Source organism: Rhyacophila brunnea, unplaced genomic scaffold, assembly GCF_057557595.1.
Source record: "Rhyacophila brunnea isolate RB1 unplaced genomic scaffold, BYU_Rbru_1.0 scaffold_20, whole genome shotgun sequence".
NCBI lineage: Eukaryota > Metazoa > Arthropoda > Insecta > Trichoptera > Rhyacophilidae > Rhyacophila > Rhyacophila brunnea.
Window position 1 is genome coordinate 15,277,409 of NW_028232860.1, and position 22,105 is coordinate 15,299,513.

The following is a 22,105-nucleotide window of genomic DNA, read 5'->3' on the forward strand; positions in this document are numbered from 1 at the left end:
CTGGTTAATTTATAAAATTCAATTAAAACCTGCTTAACTTAACCACAATAGTTTAGGTATGCTTTGGGCGATCCGACAAAAATAACTAAAATAAATAAAAACACTTTTTCAGTCGTAGGTAATTATTTGTTTTCGTGTTGGTTAGTTTTTTTAAATTCATTTGGCTCTGCCTAACCAAACCATAATCCATAAACGATAAAAAATAAATACATATCACATATGGTTTAATGGCATAATATTATATATTTTATTGATAAATGAATGTTTTTTAGTATTGTCTACTATGGTTTGGATTGAATTTTAAAAACTAACAAATACTATCTAGGTACGTTATACACATCGTAGTCTTAGTTAATAAAAAAAAAACAAATACATTTGACTGACAAAGTTTAGTGTGCATTATTTACGTCGGATCTTAACAGCATACCTCCGTCCTTAACCACTGCCATAGACATACTGATTTTGAAGTTATACGGTAAAAATATGTATCTAATAGGTGTACTATTTATGTAGGTATTTAAATAAAAGACCAATGTGTTTTGTCAAAAGACCAAAAATATTTTATAAAAAATGGCTTTAATACCGTGCGATCCTACTTTTTTAATGACGCACCTTTTTTACACGACGAACAGTGTCAGGTTAGCTAAATCAAATTACGTGTCTTATTTCATAGTTAACATTCATTATCTTTAAGATTATTGATTATTCTGTGGCATTTCTCAAAAATCTCGAAATATTTTCACACTGTATTTATTATCCGACCATGTCCGATCCTAATAAGCACAAATGGGCCTCCAGATGGTGGAGGTTTTGTATTACCAGATTTTTGATTTTACGAGAGATGGATGTCAGCCACTTGTTCAACCTATTAGGTGGAAACTCAGACTCATACACAAATTGAAAAATAATATGTGTAGATACTTGCCAGACCCAGAATTCGAACCTGAGCACGATCTGGCCGCTATCGGCAGATATCGAGAATCATATTTTTGTATCGAAGTATTAGCACTAATTGTAACAATTACAATAAATTAGTTGTAATTATTGTTACAATAAGTACTATGTTTTAACAGCACCTCTCTTAGCTATGCTAAATTTTAGAGCGAGATAGTTTTGACTGTTTAGTTTAGACGGCGAACTTATTTTAACAATAATTATAATACTTCAATACAAACACATGATAAACTACCCTCGTTAACTGCCGATAGCGGCCGATCGTAGTCTTGTGTGTAGAATAGATACGCTGGGACCCACGATGTTATAGACCGACGCTTAAGTCGCGCGGTTATCGTGGATATTAACACCGTAGTGAAAAATACCAGTAGGTACTTCCTTACCTATTGAATCTTTACCAATGTGTTAAAATATCTATATTTGTGCAAAAAATCTTAATTTTTTTTTCGTTGGTAATAAAAACTGACTAGGTATTAATAATTATTGGGTATACCAAGACAGGTCTTGGGAGACTTTTGTAGGCCAAGAGCTACTTCCGACATTGCCAATGTTAACCATAGGTAGAAAAGGTAGGTAGACACGACTATACTATTTTTTTAAAAAATCAAAAAAAAGAAAATATAAATTTGAAGTAGGTAACGCATTAAAATAAATAAAATTTTGGTGAGTTCTATATATAATTATGTGTGAAAAACGGAGGTAGTTAAATCTAAGAATACTACTTTTGAAAAGAGTCAAAAGAAGTTTGATAATTTGATAACTTTGTATGTGTAGTTCTATTAGTTATTGGGTGAAGTATACGCATGTATATTTGATTCTTTTTGAATACGGTAGACTAAGGGTGGTGAACTTTTTACGCACAGTGGGTCTACTCTATACACAAGGCGGTTATCGGCGGCAATCGACGGTAGTTTATCATATTTATGTATTGAGGCGGTTAATTGTTACAATAAGTTAACTGTCTAAAACTGTCAAAAAGTGCAAGTTTTAATAGGCCCTCTCTTGGTTGTGTTAACTTTTAGAGGAAGATAAACAGTTTTAACGGTTTAGACTGGTAACTTATTGTAACAATTATAATACATCAATACCTACATACATATGATAAACTAACGTTGATAGCCGCCGATAGACGCCTTGTGTATAGAATAGACCCATAAGTGCCTGAAAAAATATTATAATGGGTGGTATTGCCAACGGATATGATTTTTTATGTTTCAACAGTATTTTTAGATTGAACCAAGAGCCTTTTTCCCAAAGAAATTTTCCAATTTATCTAGTCACAAGCTTTTTTAAAACTTTTCCCCCATTTTTCCCCAAGAGTCCCTAGTCTTTATTCGAGACATTTTCTTTAGATGTCCTTTCCCAAAATAATTTATGTTCTCTTTTTAAATTCCATGTTGAGGTTCGACTATTCAATCATGTGCCATCAGAATTTCTGCGCCTGTCCATAGGTTTGCCAACGGTAAATAAATACCTAGATACAGTTTAAAATAACTACCCAATGATGAGATAATGAAAAAAATGGCTAATTACCTACCTACATAATTATTTTTACAGTTGTCAATATTATTGTTTGTGTTTGCTAAATCGTTTGTAAAATAGAATTGATTATGGTTTGCTGAATTTGTAGATAATCGTGTAGTTAATTGCCATATGCATTATCTGGCAATAACAAAATTTAAATACCTATCTACAATTATTGAATCAATGAAGTTACAAAGGTGAAAGAAAGCTACGTTAATAATATTTTATTAAACTATTAAAATTATGTTAAATAAATAAATACCCTACCGATGAATTAATTATCAATAAATGTAGCTATTTTATTCTGACTTTATATCTACATAATTTTCTAATGCATGATTGATTAAAGCGTAGGTATTTAGCAGGGAACACAGAATTAATGGGAAATTAAATACCTAACGGATATGGAGTAACAGGCAATAAACACGTGTCAAGAATACGTAATTTTAAGCTCATCAATCGTTCCGACAACTGCTGCCGATATATGCACTTATGCTCATTCAATATTGGTTTATTTGAAGATTGCAACACACACTATTGCACGTCGATACTGTGTGTTTCATTTTCGTATGACACACATTCAAAACCCTGCTCCAAAATGTATAGATACGCTGGGGGTATAGCCTATCTGAATTTTATTTATTAAGACGATACATCAGTGAAACGGCAAATAATTTTCAACTATAGGCGCGACGAAATTTTGGACTCGCTGGCATTCGGAGAGAGAACGTCGAGATGGGAACACATCAATTTGTTTTGTAATGGCGACGGGCGTATTAATTCTTAAATCGTGTAAAGATGACTAAAACGTTACCCATTTACTTGAAAAAGAAAACATGTCAATGAATATATTATTATTGTTAGTAATAGAACATTAAATAGACGCATGTTGGATTTATATGACAAATTATATTTCGTTTGGCATGCGTCATTTGCACCCGTGACCCGCAATCCGCGCATCGCCTAGCCGCGATCCTTTTAGACCGTGCCTCAACTGAGGTATAGCCTTAATCTGTTCAGCAGTATTTGGATACAATTTTCGGCAAGTCCACAATAATTCAATACATGTGGTAGGTAACGTTATTTTGTTTCATGCGTAAGTAAATGATTGTTATTAATGGTAATATATTTTTTTCGTCGTATTGTATTTTAAAATTAAAACAATATGTCCTTTTTATTAACTGATAGACTTTCCATCGCAATAAAATACAAGCAAAATTTAATTTCACATAGGTATTATATGCATTAATATGTATTATTTAAACTATGGAACCAGCTGTCTATCAGTATTTTTTTTCTATGATTTTGTCGGGTTTTAGAAATTATAGATAATAATTGCACATTGTGTGAAATAACAAATATTATAATTAGGTACCTACCTACGTATTTTTTCTTAGATTTTTGAAAACATATGCATATTTTATGGAAATTTTAATATTATGACTATCTATTTGTGTCAACTCGAATCATTTTAATATCATAGTAAAAACAAGAATTTAAATAAGTATTAGAAAAATTGGAATAAGCTCTTTAGTCTTGAAATAGATCGTAATATACATTTAAGTAGGTAGGTAGGTACCTAAGGAAACATATCGCGATATTAATTAATTTTTTGAATGAAAATACGTTGTACCTAATTGTGTGGGTACATAATATGATAAGATTTATTTAATTTTTATAGTGTAGATTCAAGAAACAAAGCATTTAAATCAGTGTATCACTAGTAAATCTCTGTTGATAATAATAAAGTAGGTATGTAATTAACCATTTTAATAAGGAAATATTTACAAATGTTTTCATATAGAAAAGAACTATCTTTTTTGTGAGTTAGTAGGAATATTATTGTTTTGTCTTCATCGACGTATTATTATTATGGTCAGTTGTAATTTACTGTTTATCCAATGATTTTCAACTCATTATATAAAACAATATTTAAATGTTTAAATCATACAAAATATTATACAGGTAAGCCACCGAATTAAGTACTGTCCACACGACAACAAAAACAAACCACGATATTATGCCCAGCTTTTGAAGAACGTCAACAGTACAAAATGTAGAAAAAAAAAATCGGTACGTGCTGAAGTGGCAAAACTTCTGACTCTAACAAAAATAATATGCGGTTTTTATATGTGCCATAAACCACCCGTGAGATGCCTATTCTAACTTATATATTGAATGGGTCTACCGGCTACCCGAATAATCTGTATGAATGGATGAAAAGAAAAAAAATATCACACACCTACACACAATAATAGAGCAGAAAGAGTTCTAGTTTTTTTGTTGTTAAATCTATTACAGATAGTGTAGGTATTCAAATTTAGTAGTGTTAAAACATTTTTTAATACCTTTATGGTTAAAACTAACGCAAACATATTTTGGCTTTAGCATTACTCCCCAAATAATAATATTACATTAATTATTATTCATTAATATCTTGAAATTTAGATACTTAGTTGATATGGGTATGTTGTAGCTAGGCATATAACAGTTAAATACCTACCTACCAAGAAATACAGAAATAATTGGAAGTGTGTAACTAGTTCCTAAGTAGATATAAGTATCCGATTTTATATTGTGGAGAAATATAGGATAAACTAAAAAATGTGTTATTTTTAATAATATTAACGAAAGTATTAAAGTTTCTCTCGTAGCCGAAACGCGCATTCAGTATTGGTAATATTTTAGTTAGGCATTCCGAAGGTTTTTTATTTGAAGCATTTCACGGACTGACTGTCACTAAGTCATAAATAAAATTTACCTTGAAAGTCTTAATATATGTTCTATATGGCGACTATTTATTAATTGCATTTTACAAGCAACGCTAAATTGAAATAAATATCTACGTATTTGTTGCTATTCTAAAAGCGGATACCTATTATATTATATAAAGTCCTATGTAGGTAGGTACTTACTAGGAAAGTAACCTGAATAAAAAATGTCTTGTTGGCAAAGTTTTTGAATATAGAATATTGAGCTTTCTGTGGTTCACCTATCAAAATAACTGATGTAAGTTTCCGTGTGTTATAAGTGCATCTTTATGCAACAATGAGTTTTTTTCTTCTCTTTTAATTTGTATAAAAAATGATAGACCAGCAAATGTTCATTTTTAATTATTTTTCATATAATTACGTTTAGACTGCATGTCTATATGATCAGGTTTTTTTAACAGTTCAAAATTAATTCAGTAAGCGGATAAGTATCAGTTTTTAAGCTGTAGGTTTTAAAATTTATATTGACAACTTAGAATTTTTTACGTATGCAAAAAATAATGACTTTGATCCAATTAACATGTTTAGCAAGTTTTATAACTTAAAAACGCACTCCAAATTTTAAGTTAATTTACTGTGGCAAAATATCTATAGGTACCCATAAAATATGAGTTACCTTATTACCTATGTAATTGTAACGGAAAGGCGCCTGTAATATAATATGAGCTATGTATTATTGTACTTCCTTTGGGTTTTCATAGGTATGTGTTACTTGACACATCTGAATTTTATTATCCATTATATAGGTATACGATAGATTTGGAAACATTATTGTACACATTCTAACCTGCTTATTACGTACTTAGTTAAATTTAGTGGGTATTGCAGAAAAGAATTTACGATTGAACTTTCGGTGTCTATCTGGTATGTAGTAGGTATAAACAATAATTTTAAAGATTTTTATGATTACTATTTAACTAACTTAATTAAACATTTAAAAGTTGCAGGTATATTGTATGACAATAAAAAGACAATCATAATTAAATTTTGATTCATGACACCATCAACAACTTCATCGATTTGCTTTAAAAACATAACCAAATTTAAATCTAATCTTAGCAAAATGAACTTAGATACTTTTGTTTGGTTAATTTTCACACCTGTATAATAATTGGTTAGTAAGAATATTAAAATAAAATGTTAAACAAAAATGAAAAGACGATACTGTGTTAAATAATTCCGTTTATTGCGATAAAATATTTTTGTGATTTGGAATTTGCATGTTTTTATTCCCAGAGAAATATATTCATAAATTAACAGAATAAAATTTTATAAAATCTTCATTTCCCATTTCGTTATGTTAATATAACATTTTACGAAATATTTCAATTAATATATTTATTTAATTTTTTGAACAAGTAAGAGAATATTTATTATTGATAAAATATAAAAAGATCCTTTCCAGCTATTTGTGAATAATGAAATAATCGAAATAAAAAATATGTTGTATCTGAAAGGTATAATTCCAATAAATCTATTATTGAAAATCCATAAATATTAATTATATTATTATAAAATGAGAATGCTTGGAAATGGGCATTTTTATATCATTTATTAAATTATATCGATGTAATCAAAACATTTTTTTTAAAACTATTGAGAAATAATTATTTATATTACACTTAGAATTGATTTTTAGGCTAGTGATAATAAAAATTATAATAATATGGCGATCGTACCTCAGTCGTGTCCTACGAAGCGATTGTCTTGGGCAAATTATAATTCTGCCGTCCGCGAGGGCACAATTCACACATTTTTATGTCAGTAATTAATTTATTTATTCACAATATTTTCAGTCACATTCTATTTAACAAGAAAATGGAGTTGTAACGTTCTTAATCACGCTTATGAATTTCCGGAAAATCTCTTCTCTTTTTTTACTCAAATGTTTTTTTATTGTATGTGAGGTAGGTAACCTACCGATTATGAATGATTTAATTTGTTAAAACGATAAGTTCGAATCATAATAAAAATAATTGTTATCGAATATCCGAAATGAGATTCTTGTCTAATCGAATTCTTTTTTTAATGATGATAAGAGTTCAAGCGGTCTTGGTGCCATTTATCAACACTAAAAATAATCCGGAAATCGCAATGCATAATATGCATAAGATTATGGCCACGTGTGTAATTTTTTCGTTTATCAATGTAGCATAGATTTAAGAAATGGTTTCGGTAAGGAATATGTAGAAACTAAATAGGTACGAACTTATGCTAGTAATAAAAAAATTAGGTAGTAGGTATTTACATGTAAACTTATCAGTAAGGTTGCGATTGTTTCCAACGGTTTTAACTCTAAGATATGAATAATATTATCAAATAATAATTCGTGGGAATTTTCCGAGATTTTCCGAAATTCGAGCGATCGGGATTCACATTAGTTTTTAGGCATTGTTAGTTTAGTCATTTCAGGGTAAATAATTGTTTTTTCATCACACACAATTTGCGATCGATTGTCGTTGCGGCGCACAAAGGCGACCTGCCGGCCACATCAAACTGCACACCACGTACAAGACGGAGAGGAGAAGCCGAGCTCACTCACTTCGCGAGGACTTAGGTGCAGGGGTAGGTTGAATAGAGGCGCGGCGGTCAGGCCTAGGCCAGGGGGTACTGTCACAAGGGAGGAGCGGGCGCGGGGTAGAGCGCTCCCTGGTAGTAGTCGTGCTGCAGGGGAGGACCCGGCAGAGCGCCGTAACCGTACCCGCTCATCTCGTACATCTTGAGGTCGGGCTTGCTCTCCGCGGGCAGCAACCGCGTGATGCTGAACGGATGCGACGGCGGCGTGTAGCCCGTCGGCTCCTGCTTCAGACCGTAGTGGTCCAGCGGCAAAGGCGCCCTCAGCTCGTCGCTCAGGCAGAGGTCTGGAGCGTGCAGCAGCGCTAGAGGGTCCTCCCTCTCCTTGTCGCGGTCGTCCTTGCGTCCCTCGCCGGAACCGTTGCCTTTATGCGTCTGTCTTATGTTTTCTTTCTTCTCGTCTTTGAATCGCTTTTGCCGCCGCAGGAAGCAGCCGTTCTCGAACATGTTACCCGAATCGGGGTGGAGCGCCCAGAAGGATCCCTTGCCAGGTTTGTCTGGGGTTCTCGGCACTTTCACAAAGCAGTCGTTGAACGACAGCGAATGTCTGATTGAATTTTGCCAACGCTGTTGGTTTTGTCGATAGAACGGAAACAGATCCATGATAAACTGATATATTTCTGAGAGCGTCAGCATTCTCTGTGGATTATTCTGAATGGCCATCGTAATTAGGCTTATATAGGAGTAGGGCGGTTTTGCGTGCGTATAGCTGCGGCGGTAACTCTTGTCGGCGCGGGCGCGCTGGAGAGCAGCGGAGTTGGGCGAGGCGGGATCGCCGCCCTGCTCTGCTCTGCCACCGCTCATGGAGCCGATGGGCGTGAGGGCGCCGCCGTAACCCATGTTTCCCATGCAGGATCCCATGTTGGACGGTGTGGAGTACCCGACGCCAGCGGCCATGCAGCTGGCGCTGACGGGCACGCCGCCCATTCCACCCATGGAGGAGCCGTAAGGAGCTCCGTATCCTTGCGAAGGCGCGTTCACGCCGCCCATGGGCATGCAGCCCATGGAGTTCATCGTGTAGGTGGGCGTCAGGCTGGGGCTGAGAGGCAATCCCGCGCTCATGGCGAGCGGGCCTTCCCCGTAGGGCAACTTTTGGGACAGCATGGCTCGGCGCTTCGGCGTCAGCGCATGCCGAGCGGCTTCTTCGCGATCGCTGTCGCTGCGTCACTTCGTCACTCGCGTCACTTGCGTCACTGGCGGTCCGCGGCCGTTAGCGGAGCGAGAGCGCGGTCGAGATGTTTACAGAAGGCCTTTCTGTTTGGTTTTGAGTGTCGGCTGGCGGCGTCGGCCGGGCGCGGGCCGGGCGGGTCGTTCCGAAAGCCTGTTTCCATGACAACGGACTTCGGTCTCACCCGATTGGTCGATTCGAGAGATCGGGGCAAACGAGCTCCGCCCCTAACCCCTCTTTTCGCGTCGCGAGTCCCCCTGCATGGAAAAGATGAAAACGCGTCGGCCGTGGCCTGCGGGCGAATTGGGAACTGCAGAGCGGCGCGGCGTCCGTTTTCAGCCGTTCACGCTACCCAAAAAATATGGATTTATTCACAAAAAATGTTTTTCTTTTCGGTGAATGTTTTCTAAATTTATGCATGATAGAGTTCTTAGGTAAGTAGTACCTCCTTAACGTATTGCCTACTAATAATAGGTAGATAAAATTAGTAAGTATTATGGAATAGGTACCTAAGTAGAATTTTTATTTTTTTTATAAAGTTTTAACTAGAAGAAGTCGCTGAAAAGTTTAAAATTTTCTTAATCAAGGTAATTTTAGTTACTAACGTATTAAAGCCATACATATGTAGGTAGGTACTTCTTACTTATGGGAGGTACTTATTTGAAAATTTAACGGTTACTACGGTTAGTTTAGGTAGATAGTGTATTGAGGTACCTAAGTTGTTATGTTTATATTTTTAGTTTAGTTTAGAATTTAAGATAATCTCTTGTCAATTCATATTATCACTATGCATTACGTACTTACCTACCTACGTAGGTATTATAAATAGATTGCTAAGTGAAGATCGGGTTTTCTTGAGTAGGTAGGTATACTAAAGCTTTATGTATGTATAAATACCACATATATGCTGGGCTACGAAGCATATTATAAAATGTATAAAAACCCTGTAGGTATGTAGGTACCTATTGAAAAAGTATACCTACTTAATGCCAACAGAATAGATTAATAAGATATCAATGTGTACCTACGCCAGTCGTCATATACCAAGGGTTTGAAGCCAGATACAATTTATTGCTTTATGACGGTCATACCGCAATATGTAATATATAACGCAAGAAACACAAAGTACACTGAGTATTACCAATACAAAATTTAATAAGTACCTATCTACACTTCATGAAAAACGTAAGTATCGCAAACAATGTAGGTAGATATTATTTTTATATCAATCGGGAATTAGTAGGTACTTAAGTCTTGTTTTCAGATAATCATAAGTCATAACTTCTAAATTAAATAATTTATTAATTATTTAACAAAATATGTAATATACCTACGGCTAAATTATAAAACTATATCACCATAGTTTATTTGTATAATTAAATATGTAGTAATAAAGTTTAAATCGTTCCCCTGAAATATTGCTTCTCGTGTAGTTACCTACTTATTCATGGTTGGTACAGATTTAACACGTGTTTAATTTTATTCCATATTTCTCCACTCTCGGGATTTAAACCTTGTTACAGTCTCACCCAGTAGTCTAACCATTTGTCATTATTTTTGTGTCGTATGATAATGCATATCGCTCATCATTATTAAATAATTACAAGATAAAATTTTCTGTTGAATTATTATGCTCAATATGGTCAAACTTATACTTATGAAATAATATGAAAATAAAAAAACAAACAAACAAACAAATATAGAATACTGAAATGTCATTTTGATTTCCATGGTAACGCACGTATATATTAATAATTTAGTTGCTAGGACCACCCACTTAGCAACCAATAATAGTGGATTGGATTACGGAGTTCTTCCGAAATAACTTTTCATACAAAACAGAACTGACTGAAAATGAATTCAATTTTACTTAAAGATGGCTAAAAGTATTAAAAGAATGCATTGGCATCGTGTTCTGATATATTCTAAAAGTTTCAAATGTCTAGCTAGTCAAGATTTATACTGGATAAACAACCACCGGACAAATAAGAATACGAGCTAATAAAAACGTTGTAAAATTGGAACGAATAAAAATGAGTTACCTACTAGTTGTTTTTTATTGATAGGTAGGTGCCTACCTACGTTCTAACAATTATTATCATTACATAACCAATGTTGTCATAATAACACGAATATAATTAGGTAGGTAAGTAGGTAGAGGTAATTAATAAGTGGTGCTTCGAAGTTATTTGCATTATCTGCTTACTTATTGTAAACAGATTACCATTTTAAGTACCTAGTCGGTTAAAGGTTAAATGATTAAACGATTCAATCCATAGATTATAAAAATAATAATTTTAAATTACTTTATAGGTACCTCAACTATCTATCTTTTATACTATTAGGTATATTATTAATTATTTTATGATTTCAAAAGAAATATATATGTACCTACTACATGCCACCCACATCCTGAAGTGGGCCTCCAGGCTAGGATCTTTGGCGGGCCCCCCTACCTATCGCTAAGGATAAAGGCAGTGTGACGCTCCACAGTAGCGTTTTCCAAATGGAGTACGCGGTAAAATTAATGTGTATATTTAGTGTTTTTTTTTTTTTTTTAATATTTTAATACATCCATTTTTTGAATTATGGAGTTGTCGAGTATCGATACACAAATAAAAATTGTGTTGTACAAACACATAATTTTAAATAATAACATTATTGAAGGAAAGACTTTTTTTACTAGATATTAGAGAGAATTTATTTATTTATATTACTTATCTGGTCGACTCGCCACGCCGGGCCCTTCCTGAGCCCGGGCCCCCAGGATAGAGCCCTGTCAGCCCCCCCTTTGTGGGGGCCATGACCTACTTGTAGTGAGGGGTGGAGTAGGCTGTTAAAATTTGACATAAATAGTGGACATTAAACTTTGTCAGTAGTAGGTACGTATTTGTTTTCATTGAAATAAGAATACAATTTGCAGATATTGCTGGTGCACACTTTTTCAGTCATAAGTAGGTAGGAACTACTTCTTTGTTTTTATTGAATAATTGAGAATACATTGTTATCAAATTATCACGGTATTAGTTAGTTTTTTTTAAATGTATTAAGCTCTTCCTAAGTTAGTTAAACCATAATCGATAAAAAATATTCTTCTATTCATAAAATATCTAAAATTATGCATGGTTCAATCTTAGTTCAATGAAAACAAATCCCTATGTTTAATTGACAAAGTTAAGTGTGCATTATGTCGAATCTTCACAGCCTACCTCCACTCCTCGTCACTGGCCTCCGGCATCTACGTCCCTTGATCCGCCACTAGGTGTAATTGGCAATCATTTTTTTTTATTATTATTTTTGTTTACTTGACATGACTGCCAGTGACGTCCCTAGACAAAATGCCGCCCCTAGGCAGTGGTAAAATGCCATTCCATTTTTATACAATATGTTTTATCATCCTTTCATGACTCCAATATTTAATAAATCTGTTGTATGGAGACATTACTAACTTTAATTAAATTTAGATATAAAAAGCGAATAAATAAGGTAATTATGTTAGACACTTGCCCAAATGATCAGAGTCTGAGGTCCTATTTGGTTGATATTTCTAACACATTTTGGTTTGTACCATTTAGCAATACACAGATTTATTATTTTCACACCATTTTTACTATGCTATTATTGTACAACATGTAAACAAATAATTTTAGCTATTTCTATATAAGTACCTATACCAAAATGATTCTCCTCGATTTGCCGCCCTTCGAGTAACTGCCGCTCCCAAGAGACGCTCAATCTGCCTACCCCATGGCCCCCACAGGGGGGGGGCTGACAGGGCTCTAGCCTGGGGGCCCGGGCTTATGGGGGCCCCGGCGTGGCGAGTCGACCAAATTAGTGAGATAAGCACACATCACACATTGCACATTTAAAATAGGTACCTAAGAGTAAAAAAAGGTGCCTGCGGCGCTATTTTCCTTTGCGTGATTGTGCGATATATTCTCTAATTGTGTCATCACATACTTGATAACTCCTTAATTCAAGTGGATGTAGGTAAATATTAAAAGTACACTAAATACCCGTAATTTTACCGTGAACATCATTTGGAAAATGCTACTGTAGAGCATCACACTGCCTTTAGCTCTGCACATAGGTAAGGGCCCGACAAAGATCCTAACCTTGGGGCCCGCTTCAGGATGTGGGGGCCATGACCTACCCCCACGGGACGTCACTGAATTGACTGCTTATTTTTATAGTTTCCAGCGCAATTATGTTGTTACCACATAGTACCTACTTACCTGAATCTGATTATATCTATTGAAGGAAGGTAGGTGTTGCCATGTTATCAACTCGGTAGGTAATTTACCTATTGACATACTATGTTACATTTTTATTGAGTTTGAATTTTAAGCAATAAAACGATTCGTCGATCGAATCGTAGAGCAATTCAGCAATATTGCATGTTGATTTTTGTTCAGATCGATATCGACAGTGATAAATTAAAAAAATATGTAACTACTTACCTGGATATATACCTACATATCACTGGCGTAGGGTGAAGGTACGCTGCGGAGACACGTCACAAATACTAAACTTTGTCAGTCATACATAGGTATATGGTATAAATGATTCAATCATGTAAACGCACGATTTTTAGTTTGCTGAAGCAGGGATTAATTGAATTTTAAGAACTAACCAATACCACCTGTAATTTGTATTTGTAGTTCAATGAAAACAAATAAGTATAACTGGCACGGTTTAGTGTGGAGTATTTTTTTTGATCTCCACAGCCTACTTCCAGTCTTCGCCACTAATAATTATGTAGGTATAGGGCTGCATTTACCACAAGGTTAATAAGACTAGAGTAAAGTGTAGGTAGGAACATTTTAAAACTAAAAACTTGACGACAGTATATATAAGACTATAGGCAGTATATATAATTGGAAGTAGGATATATTTCGTTCAAGTCGTTTTGAGAAATTTTCTTACTAGTTGTAGACAGGCAAGTACTTGCAACTTATTTTGCAAAGATTGTCATGAAATAAAAAAAATATTTAAAAAATACTTTCAAGTGCCTCATCAAATTCAATTAATTAAAAAATTGGTTTGCTTGAAGATTTAACGATATAATATAAAATAAGATACCTACCTGATACTGGAAGTGATAAATTAATCAAAAAATGTAAAATGTTGTAAGTAATATAAAAGAACATTATTATAGATAAAAGTAAGATCATTAAATTTTAATAGAGTTGTGTACAAAACACTTTTAAATAAATTATAATTCAATCAAGCATCAATTATGTAACTATTATGAAATAAATAACTGTTCATGCATATTTTGTTGTTGTTTACAATGATTGTTAAAGTTTGAACTTTGAACTATCACTGCAACACAATTGGTAACTTGCATTATATCTATTATTTACATTCTATTAGGTAGGTACTGAAACAATAATTATCTGTTTGTGAAAATTTCACAACATTTAATATAGAACAACAAAAATAGGATAATATTAATAATTATTTTTTGATAATGTTACCAGAAAGGTATACAGATTTATTTTAAATTGGACATTTTTCAACAAAGACAAAACTCAAAATTGTGTTATCTTTTAATTTCACCGTTCCAATATTCAGAGATTAAAATTGGTAGGTACCTACCAGTGGTGGAAGGTGGAGGTAGACTGTGATCCGTCATAAATAGTGCACACTAAATTTTGTCAGTCAAACGTATTTGTTTCATTGAACTAAGACCACAATGTATAGAATGTACCTAGTTGTAGAATACTTTGTTTTTAAAATTCAATTAAACCCTGCCTAATCCTAGACGTAGTAGATAATATCTATAAAATTAATAATCTAGAAGATATTTTATAGATGGAAGAATATTCTTTATCGATTATGGTTTGGTTAGGCAGGGTTTAATGAATTTCAAAATACAAACCAACACGAAAACAAAATAAGTAAATGTGGGTTTAATTGAATTTTAAAAACTAACCAACACCATCTGCAAACTGTATCATTAGTTCAATAAAAACAAATAAGTATGACTGACAAAATTTATCATGCACTATGTATGTCGAATCTTAACAGCCCTCCTCCACCCTTCGCCACTGGTAGGTACCTACTATGTTTAACCAGTTTTAACTTGGTAATCTTGTAGGTGTACCTACTGATGAACACGGTAATTAGGTATGAGCTTCCATAATTTTTAGTCTAAAGAGTTGATTTTAAACTGTTTTTTTTCTGTTTTTTATAAATCTGATTTAACGACATCTATTGTAATGCAAAATCTTTATTGTATGATCCCTTGCTCGATGGTTTCTATTTTGGCCTCTGATATATCATCAAACTGATTAGTGATTATGTTTCTCTGAAAATGTGAGGCAGATTACTTGATTAGTATAAAAGGGGGTTGCGAAAAAACTAATTGCTAAAAATGATTAATTTTACCTCCCGCGAATCCAGAGGTTCCGCGGAATATCTACCAGTTGGGAAATGCTCCTGGAGAATATCACACTGCCCTTGAACTTAGCGATGGATGAGGGGGCTCGCAAAACATTTTGGCCTGATGGTTCGCTTCAGGATGTGGGGACCATGCCTTGGATAATATACAATTAATATGTTAATACCAATTATAATATTTACATTTAAATAAATTAATAATAAGTACATTTATTATCTATTTGTCGACCTTTAAACATTGCGAATCCCAAAAACAATAACAACATTAGGTAATAATACGCTTTATTGAACTTTAGATCATGAGATATGGAGACTAATAAAGAGATAATCAAACCTAATGAAAGTCTAGTTACCGATGTTGTAGATACCTATCAGGGGTGTGCGGTAAATTTTGTTTGAGGGGATGTTTTTGTATACCTACTGCATATTTGCTACATTATTATTATTATATGCTTGGAATTGGGTACTAATCGAATTTTGCCGGCTAGTAGGTATGGTGTGTAAATGTTTTGGAGTGGTACCTAACTATAAGTACAATACTCCAAACATGTATTAATTACTTGATATTTAATTTTAGCCCCCCCTTACTATCACTAAGATTAAAAGCAGTGCGATGCTCTTTAGAAGCATTTTCCAAAAGGCGTTCGAGGTAAAATGAACTGTATTCATTGTATGAATACACAATAATTAAAAATTGCATCGCACAACCATATATTTTAAAATGTCAATAATTCTGAAGTGAAATAGTACCGCAGGCGACTTTTTATACTATTAGAGAAAATTTATGTTGTGTATTTATCTTACTTATCTGGCGACCCACCATGCCGGGACTCTTCTGACCAGGCTAGAGCCCTAGTCATGTATCAAATAATAGATGATTTTAACGAGAAAATTTTAGACTGCCCATTCACTGCTGACTAGATAATGCCTTTTTAATTACCACATTTACAATGCACGTGGTCATTACGCGCCAGGTGCGTATTCAGCGTCCAAAGTATTAATTACATGCGTAGTGAAAGATTCTTTATACACTTAAAGATCCGTAAAATGAAAAAAATTAGAAGCCGCTGTTCTAAACGAAATATTGATAAATGCAATAAAATATAACCGCGCCAGGTATAAAACTGACTTTGGTCCCATTCTTTTTATCACCCTCTCGCGTTTTTTACTTTATTAAAATGAATTTGTAATAATTTATTCATAGCAGAAGTAATATAATATATTATTTGATACTAATTGTATCGAATAAAAAGCTCGTCATTGTAATTTTATTAATTTATTGGTTGTTAATTTCGAATTGATCTGTTGAAAAAGAAAATATTGTAGACGATTGGTTATTAATTATAAAAGTATAAATATAATTAACTTGTAATCAGGGGCGGCTTTACCTTAAGGGTTTGTAGGGACCATCCCCACATCGTTATGAAGTCAAAAATGCACGTCCAATATTTTTATCATTGTCATAATATTCACTTAATGACACGATTAAAAATAACTATTTAATTTATTTTATCCATCTAAACCCGTCGCAATTTTATAAAGATATTTACTATTGTTATACAAATAGATAAAGCAATGATTGTAAATTATGCAATAACATAACGATGATTACGTGGTATTAACATAATTAATTTAATTAAATACACCCTATTTCATGGTACCTAACAAATTAAGAAAGCTATGGTGTCTATTTCTCGTTCTACAAAGGATGTGTACACATCTTGGGGAGCGAATCAAATAATCCCTAGGCGAGTAACAACACTCGCTGTATGTCGTTGTTCAAAACTGATTATAGTAAGTCTATAATAATAATTATGTTAGATATTTTTAAGAACGCTTTTTAGATGTGATTAAGTAGCGACTCAGATAATCATATTATTTATTCTGAAAAATTACTCATTTCCTCATTAATATAATCATATTATTATATGTAGCTTGGTACATAATATTATATTATATTATGTGAAATTAGTTAGGTATGTATATTTAGTATCCAATTAATGGCTAGAAACCACCTAGAAAGTCGCCGAGCCGCCAATGCAGTTGTAATGATATTTTCATATATTAGAATGTCAATACTCTTGAATAATATTTCTCAGTAATATTCAATACTTACCTACCTACAAATAGGTATGGAAAATATCATATTGATTTATAATTTTTTGCCACTAATTAAGGTACGCACGTGTAAATCATTTTTATAAGCAATATGTGTATACTAAAAAAGGGGTTGAATCAATTGTATCATAATAGAAAGGGATAAGTTTTTGAATTACAACATTATTTGACCTTATTTATTTAATCGACATTATTTTTTAATAAGTATATTTAAAAAAAAACGATCTATAACTATGACAAAACTATGTTAAAAAGTATGCTTATTAATTTTAATTTAACTCATTCCGAAGTCGTAATCGTAGGTAGATACTAAGTAAACTTTTAACTGCTATATATTACGTTGTTTGTTTCCATATCGGAGCACAAATGTTATAAATAAACGTTTGAATGCAACTTTTCCATTACGACTCGAGACTTTTGTGAAGTACTTAGATACTACAGTCTAAATAATTAAAAGGTTCAATAATGATCTCATAACTTCCCTCCCGAATAGTGTTTTTTTTAAGCTGACTGCACTTACGAAATTGATTGCCATCCATAGGTGCGCAATTCAATCGAGATAAAAATCAAAATCACTAATCTATCAATGTTTATATCCATGTAAGATAGGCACGAGGAAATTGTAAAATTGAATATAGGTAGTAGATACTTATAGCTAACCAATTTACATCAAATTTAGTAAGGACAACGATAATAAGGATGGCTATTTTTCCATTACATATTATTACCGTCTCTTTTGTTTCTTTTGCAATTAACTCTTCAGAATCGAACAAATATTTTACAAACGAAACGAGATTTTAAATATTGCTTCAGGGATTCCACGAAACAAAAAAGGTTAGGAATCACTTGTCTAAAGTACAACACAAGATTTTTTTACATTGAATGTGCCTACAGAATTTTCTGCGCACACATTCAACATACAATCAGAAAAACATTGTTCATGGGTTGAGATTTACTGCAGAATCCATTAAATTTAATATAAAATTCGGGGATTCTAAGTTTATCTTGTTTATTGAATAAATAAATACCTCATTCAACCCTGTGCAGACCACACACGTCGCTCATATCACTTGAAATTCTTCATATTTTTATTTTATTAGGCAACTTAGCACCGGGATCTTTTTCTTACCTTCGTATTTTTGGGTTAACATCTTCAGTTTTCAACCAGACGTGTCAAATATCGGGTCGTGCCATAGAAAAGTTTTTTTTTAATTTACTTATATACTTAATCAAGGAAATTATTTTATGATTCCACAAAAAAACGGTTTTTTGTCTCTCTTGTAAAATTTGCGGAATTCAATATAAATGTTAAGATTGCGCAATTATTACTGATGTATTTTTTTATGTTTCGGGATTTCGGCCTTCGGGATTCCGGCCTTCGGGATTTCGAACCAAACCCATAGAATCCTGTATGATTCTTCTGGCAGTGCAGGCGACGCGTTTAGGTGTTGGCTCGTTATTAACAGTTAACACCGTTATAAAGTTATTTTGTCGTGGCTGCAATGCCAGAAGAATCTGTTCTTCCTCTATCAAGGTACACAGGGGCAGAAGTAGACGGTTTAGCTGGTTTAAAATGCGACAAGTCCATACTGAAAACTTTACAGGTGAGTCAATTAATTGTATTTTCGCGTATTAAGTGTCTGCTATGTTTGTAGCTTTTAGCTTAATCTATTTTTAAATCTTTATTCTTTGTTTTGTGTTTTGTCTCCAGTTTTAAAATCGTATTTTTTTATCGTATCGTTTTTTTATAATGCCCAAAATGGGGGGAAGGTTTAAGTTTACTTTGAAAAATATTAAATAGTTTTCTTTGTTAAAAAATACATTATACCTATATTATTACATACTATTTATCATATTATAGAGATCGTGACACATGATAATTAACTTATTTTCATTAAAATTGGATTTACCGCATATAGATTTAACTTTTTGGTAGGGACGAGAGTACCTACTATCCAATTTTCGATTTGATTTAATGACCTAATGAATGAAATAATTGCTAATGACCAAAATCATAGCTTAGAAACTTTTTATGACCTGATTAAAATAAAAATTGTGTTTAATCTTTGTCATATTTTACTCCCCTGCCATTGGAAAAACAAACAGCGTTTTTAAACTGGGCCACGCATAGCGTGATTGTTGTCACTCCGGTGTGGCCCATACACATGCCTATATACCTACCTACCCTTAGCTCCACTAGCTGAAAGGACAAGGATAGCTAAGGGCCCTCCATAAGCACCTGTACGCTAAATGGGTAAACGCGATCCACAACCTACGTACCACCTTCACTCAGCGAAAACAAAAAAATAACACTAACCTGGCTTATGCAAAAAGTCAACAAATAAAAAAATAATGTCGCGTCTGTACGCTAGCTTAATGTAGGGTCAGCTTACCATTATTATTTTACCACATTTATTTTTTTATTAGTGCAACATCTTTAAAAATATTTTCAATATAGGCTAAGTTATTCGATTTCACTTAAAATTACATGAAAAAAAATAATGAAGACGTGATGAAGCACTACATTTTTACCACGTTTTTATTAGCTCGTATTCTTGTTTGCCCAGTACAATTTTTTTCTTGTTTGTCCAAATTTTGCAATCGATTTTAACTAACTTCCCGACTAGATAGACATTTGAAACTTTTAGAATATATCAGAACACGATTACAATGGATTCTTTTAATACTTTTAGCCATATTTAAGCAGAATTGAATTCATTTTCAGTTAGTTCTGTTTTGTATGTTTCGGAAAAAATTCGTAAAAAGTAAAACACTATTATTGGTTGCTAAGGGGATCCTAGCAACTAAATTATTAATATATACGTGCGTTACTATGGAAACCAATATGAAATGTCAAAATGACATTTCAGTATTCTATATTTATTCAGTATTTCTATCAACTACAAAAAATATATTTATTAATACATAGAATTGTCAAGTTTATATGATTCAACAGAAAATTTAAAAACGTGGTATATAAAAGTTCTTTTTATCTTGTTATTATTATGTACTATGTAGGTAATCGTTTATCAAAAGAAGCCATGGTATTCCGGTTTTTTTTAAATACAATTTAGATACCTATGTAAGTCAACGGTATCTAAGCAGATGAGGTGGTTAATTCGTCATAATTATAGGAACACAATTTAACAAACATGCATTTTCCACAGTGTAAAAATCGATCAAAATGATCAAAAATCATTGAAAAATGACTATTGCAAATTTTCTAACATCCAGTGGCGGTTTATCGCACATGATTTTTTTCCGCAACTGACCCTCCAAATCTGTTAGCGCACCAGGCCTACACGTACTTTTTCATGATTTTGAGTGTAAATATTCTAATAATTAATTTCGGATGAATCATTATTTAATTAAAACTTATTTGATGTAACTATTTATTCTTGGTAAAATATTATTATATTACTTTCCCAAGTCCCGTAAAGTATGAGTATAGTGCACATCTATTGTTGGTTATCATACGCTTACCTCCTTCCAACTATCACTTTTCGCCACTTGTTGGTAAGTACCTACTTTTTATACAAATCTAGGACTACGTTTAATATACCTACTAGAAAACAGGTACCTACTGATAATCAGGCATTATTAGCGAGGGCTGTGCGGCTGGTCAATGCACTCCCTAGAGATGTAGGAATTTTTATCGATGCATTATGCATTTTGTTTTTAAAATTTTATTTTATTGTTAAAATTGTATTTTTTAATTTATCTCTTTTGCTTTGTTTTTTTTTCTTTACTAAGTTGATTTACCCGTAAGTGTTTTTTATTCTAAATGTCATTTTGTGAACATCTTGAGTTAATAATATGTTAAGTGTTCAATGTTTTTTTTTTTAAATAAACAAATAAAAAAAATATATGAGTAGATACAAATTTATGTAATTCAGTTAGGTATTATGTATATTATAATATATTGTGCATTATAACTTCATTTACCTAGATACATTTCCAGCTACTTTAATATGATTGCGTAAGGTTGTGTATGAATGAGCAAGTTGTCGCACGAGACCTTTCATCAAGGCGAAGATCTTGTCGTACTGAAGAGTTCTCAACATGTCCGGTTAAGCTCCCCCTCACCTCTCTGTCACTGGTCAACTCTTACCGTCTGGCGAAGGAAAAACCATGACGGGTAGATACCTACCTATTTTTTTCTGGACGTGCTCTGCCATGACAGACTTATTGACAGTTGTTGTAGTAGGTAGGTACTTAGAGTGTTTAGTGCTTTTAAATATGTAATATCCTCGCCAGTGACGGGCTTAGAGACGTGGAGGCCCGACGCATTGACTGATATTGAGACCCTCGTCGATAAAAAAATACAATAGACACGAGAGATCACATTATCTAATCAAAATTAATTATTATTGAAGATGACAGTGATACATAGGTATTAATATTAGTGGTTTACTTTTTTGGGTACAAACAAGTTTTTAAGTTGGTTGTAAGGATTTTATTATTCTTTGGGCAATATCTTATAATTAACTCATTTAGTGCTGACACCGCGACTGGCGCGTTTGCGTTACCTGTCCATTCGATATAATTAACATGCTATTTAAATATGATAATTAAAAATTAATTAACAGCT

General features: G+C 33.1%; 1 protein-coding gene across 1 annotated transcript; it reads right to left on the bottom strand.

The window, feature by feature from the left end:
• Positions 1–1,406: 1,406 nt before the first annotated feature.
• On the bottom strand, positions 1,407–9,090 carry fkh (fork head box protein). Its single transcript, XM_085947870.1, has one exon. It carries the CDS (start codon positions 8,925–8,927, stop codon positions 7,863–7,865), a length of 1,065 nt encoding a protein of 354 aa, XP_085803996.1. The 5' UTR covers positions 8,928–9,090; the 3' UTR covers positions 1,407–7,862.
• Between the last annotated feature and the right edge of the window lie 13,015 nt (positions 9,091–22,105).

Bases quoted from the DNA above. Each gene is read 5' to 3' on its own strand.
- fkh (XM_085947870.1), bottom strand. From the start codon at position 8,927: ATGCTGTCCCAAAAGTTGCCCTACGGGGAAGGCCCGCTCGCCATGAGC.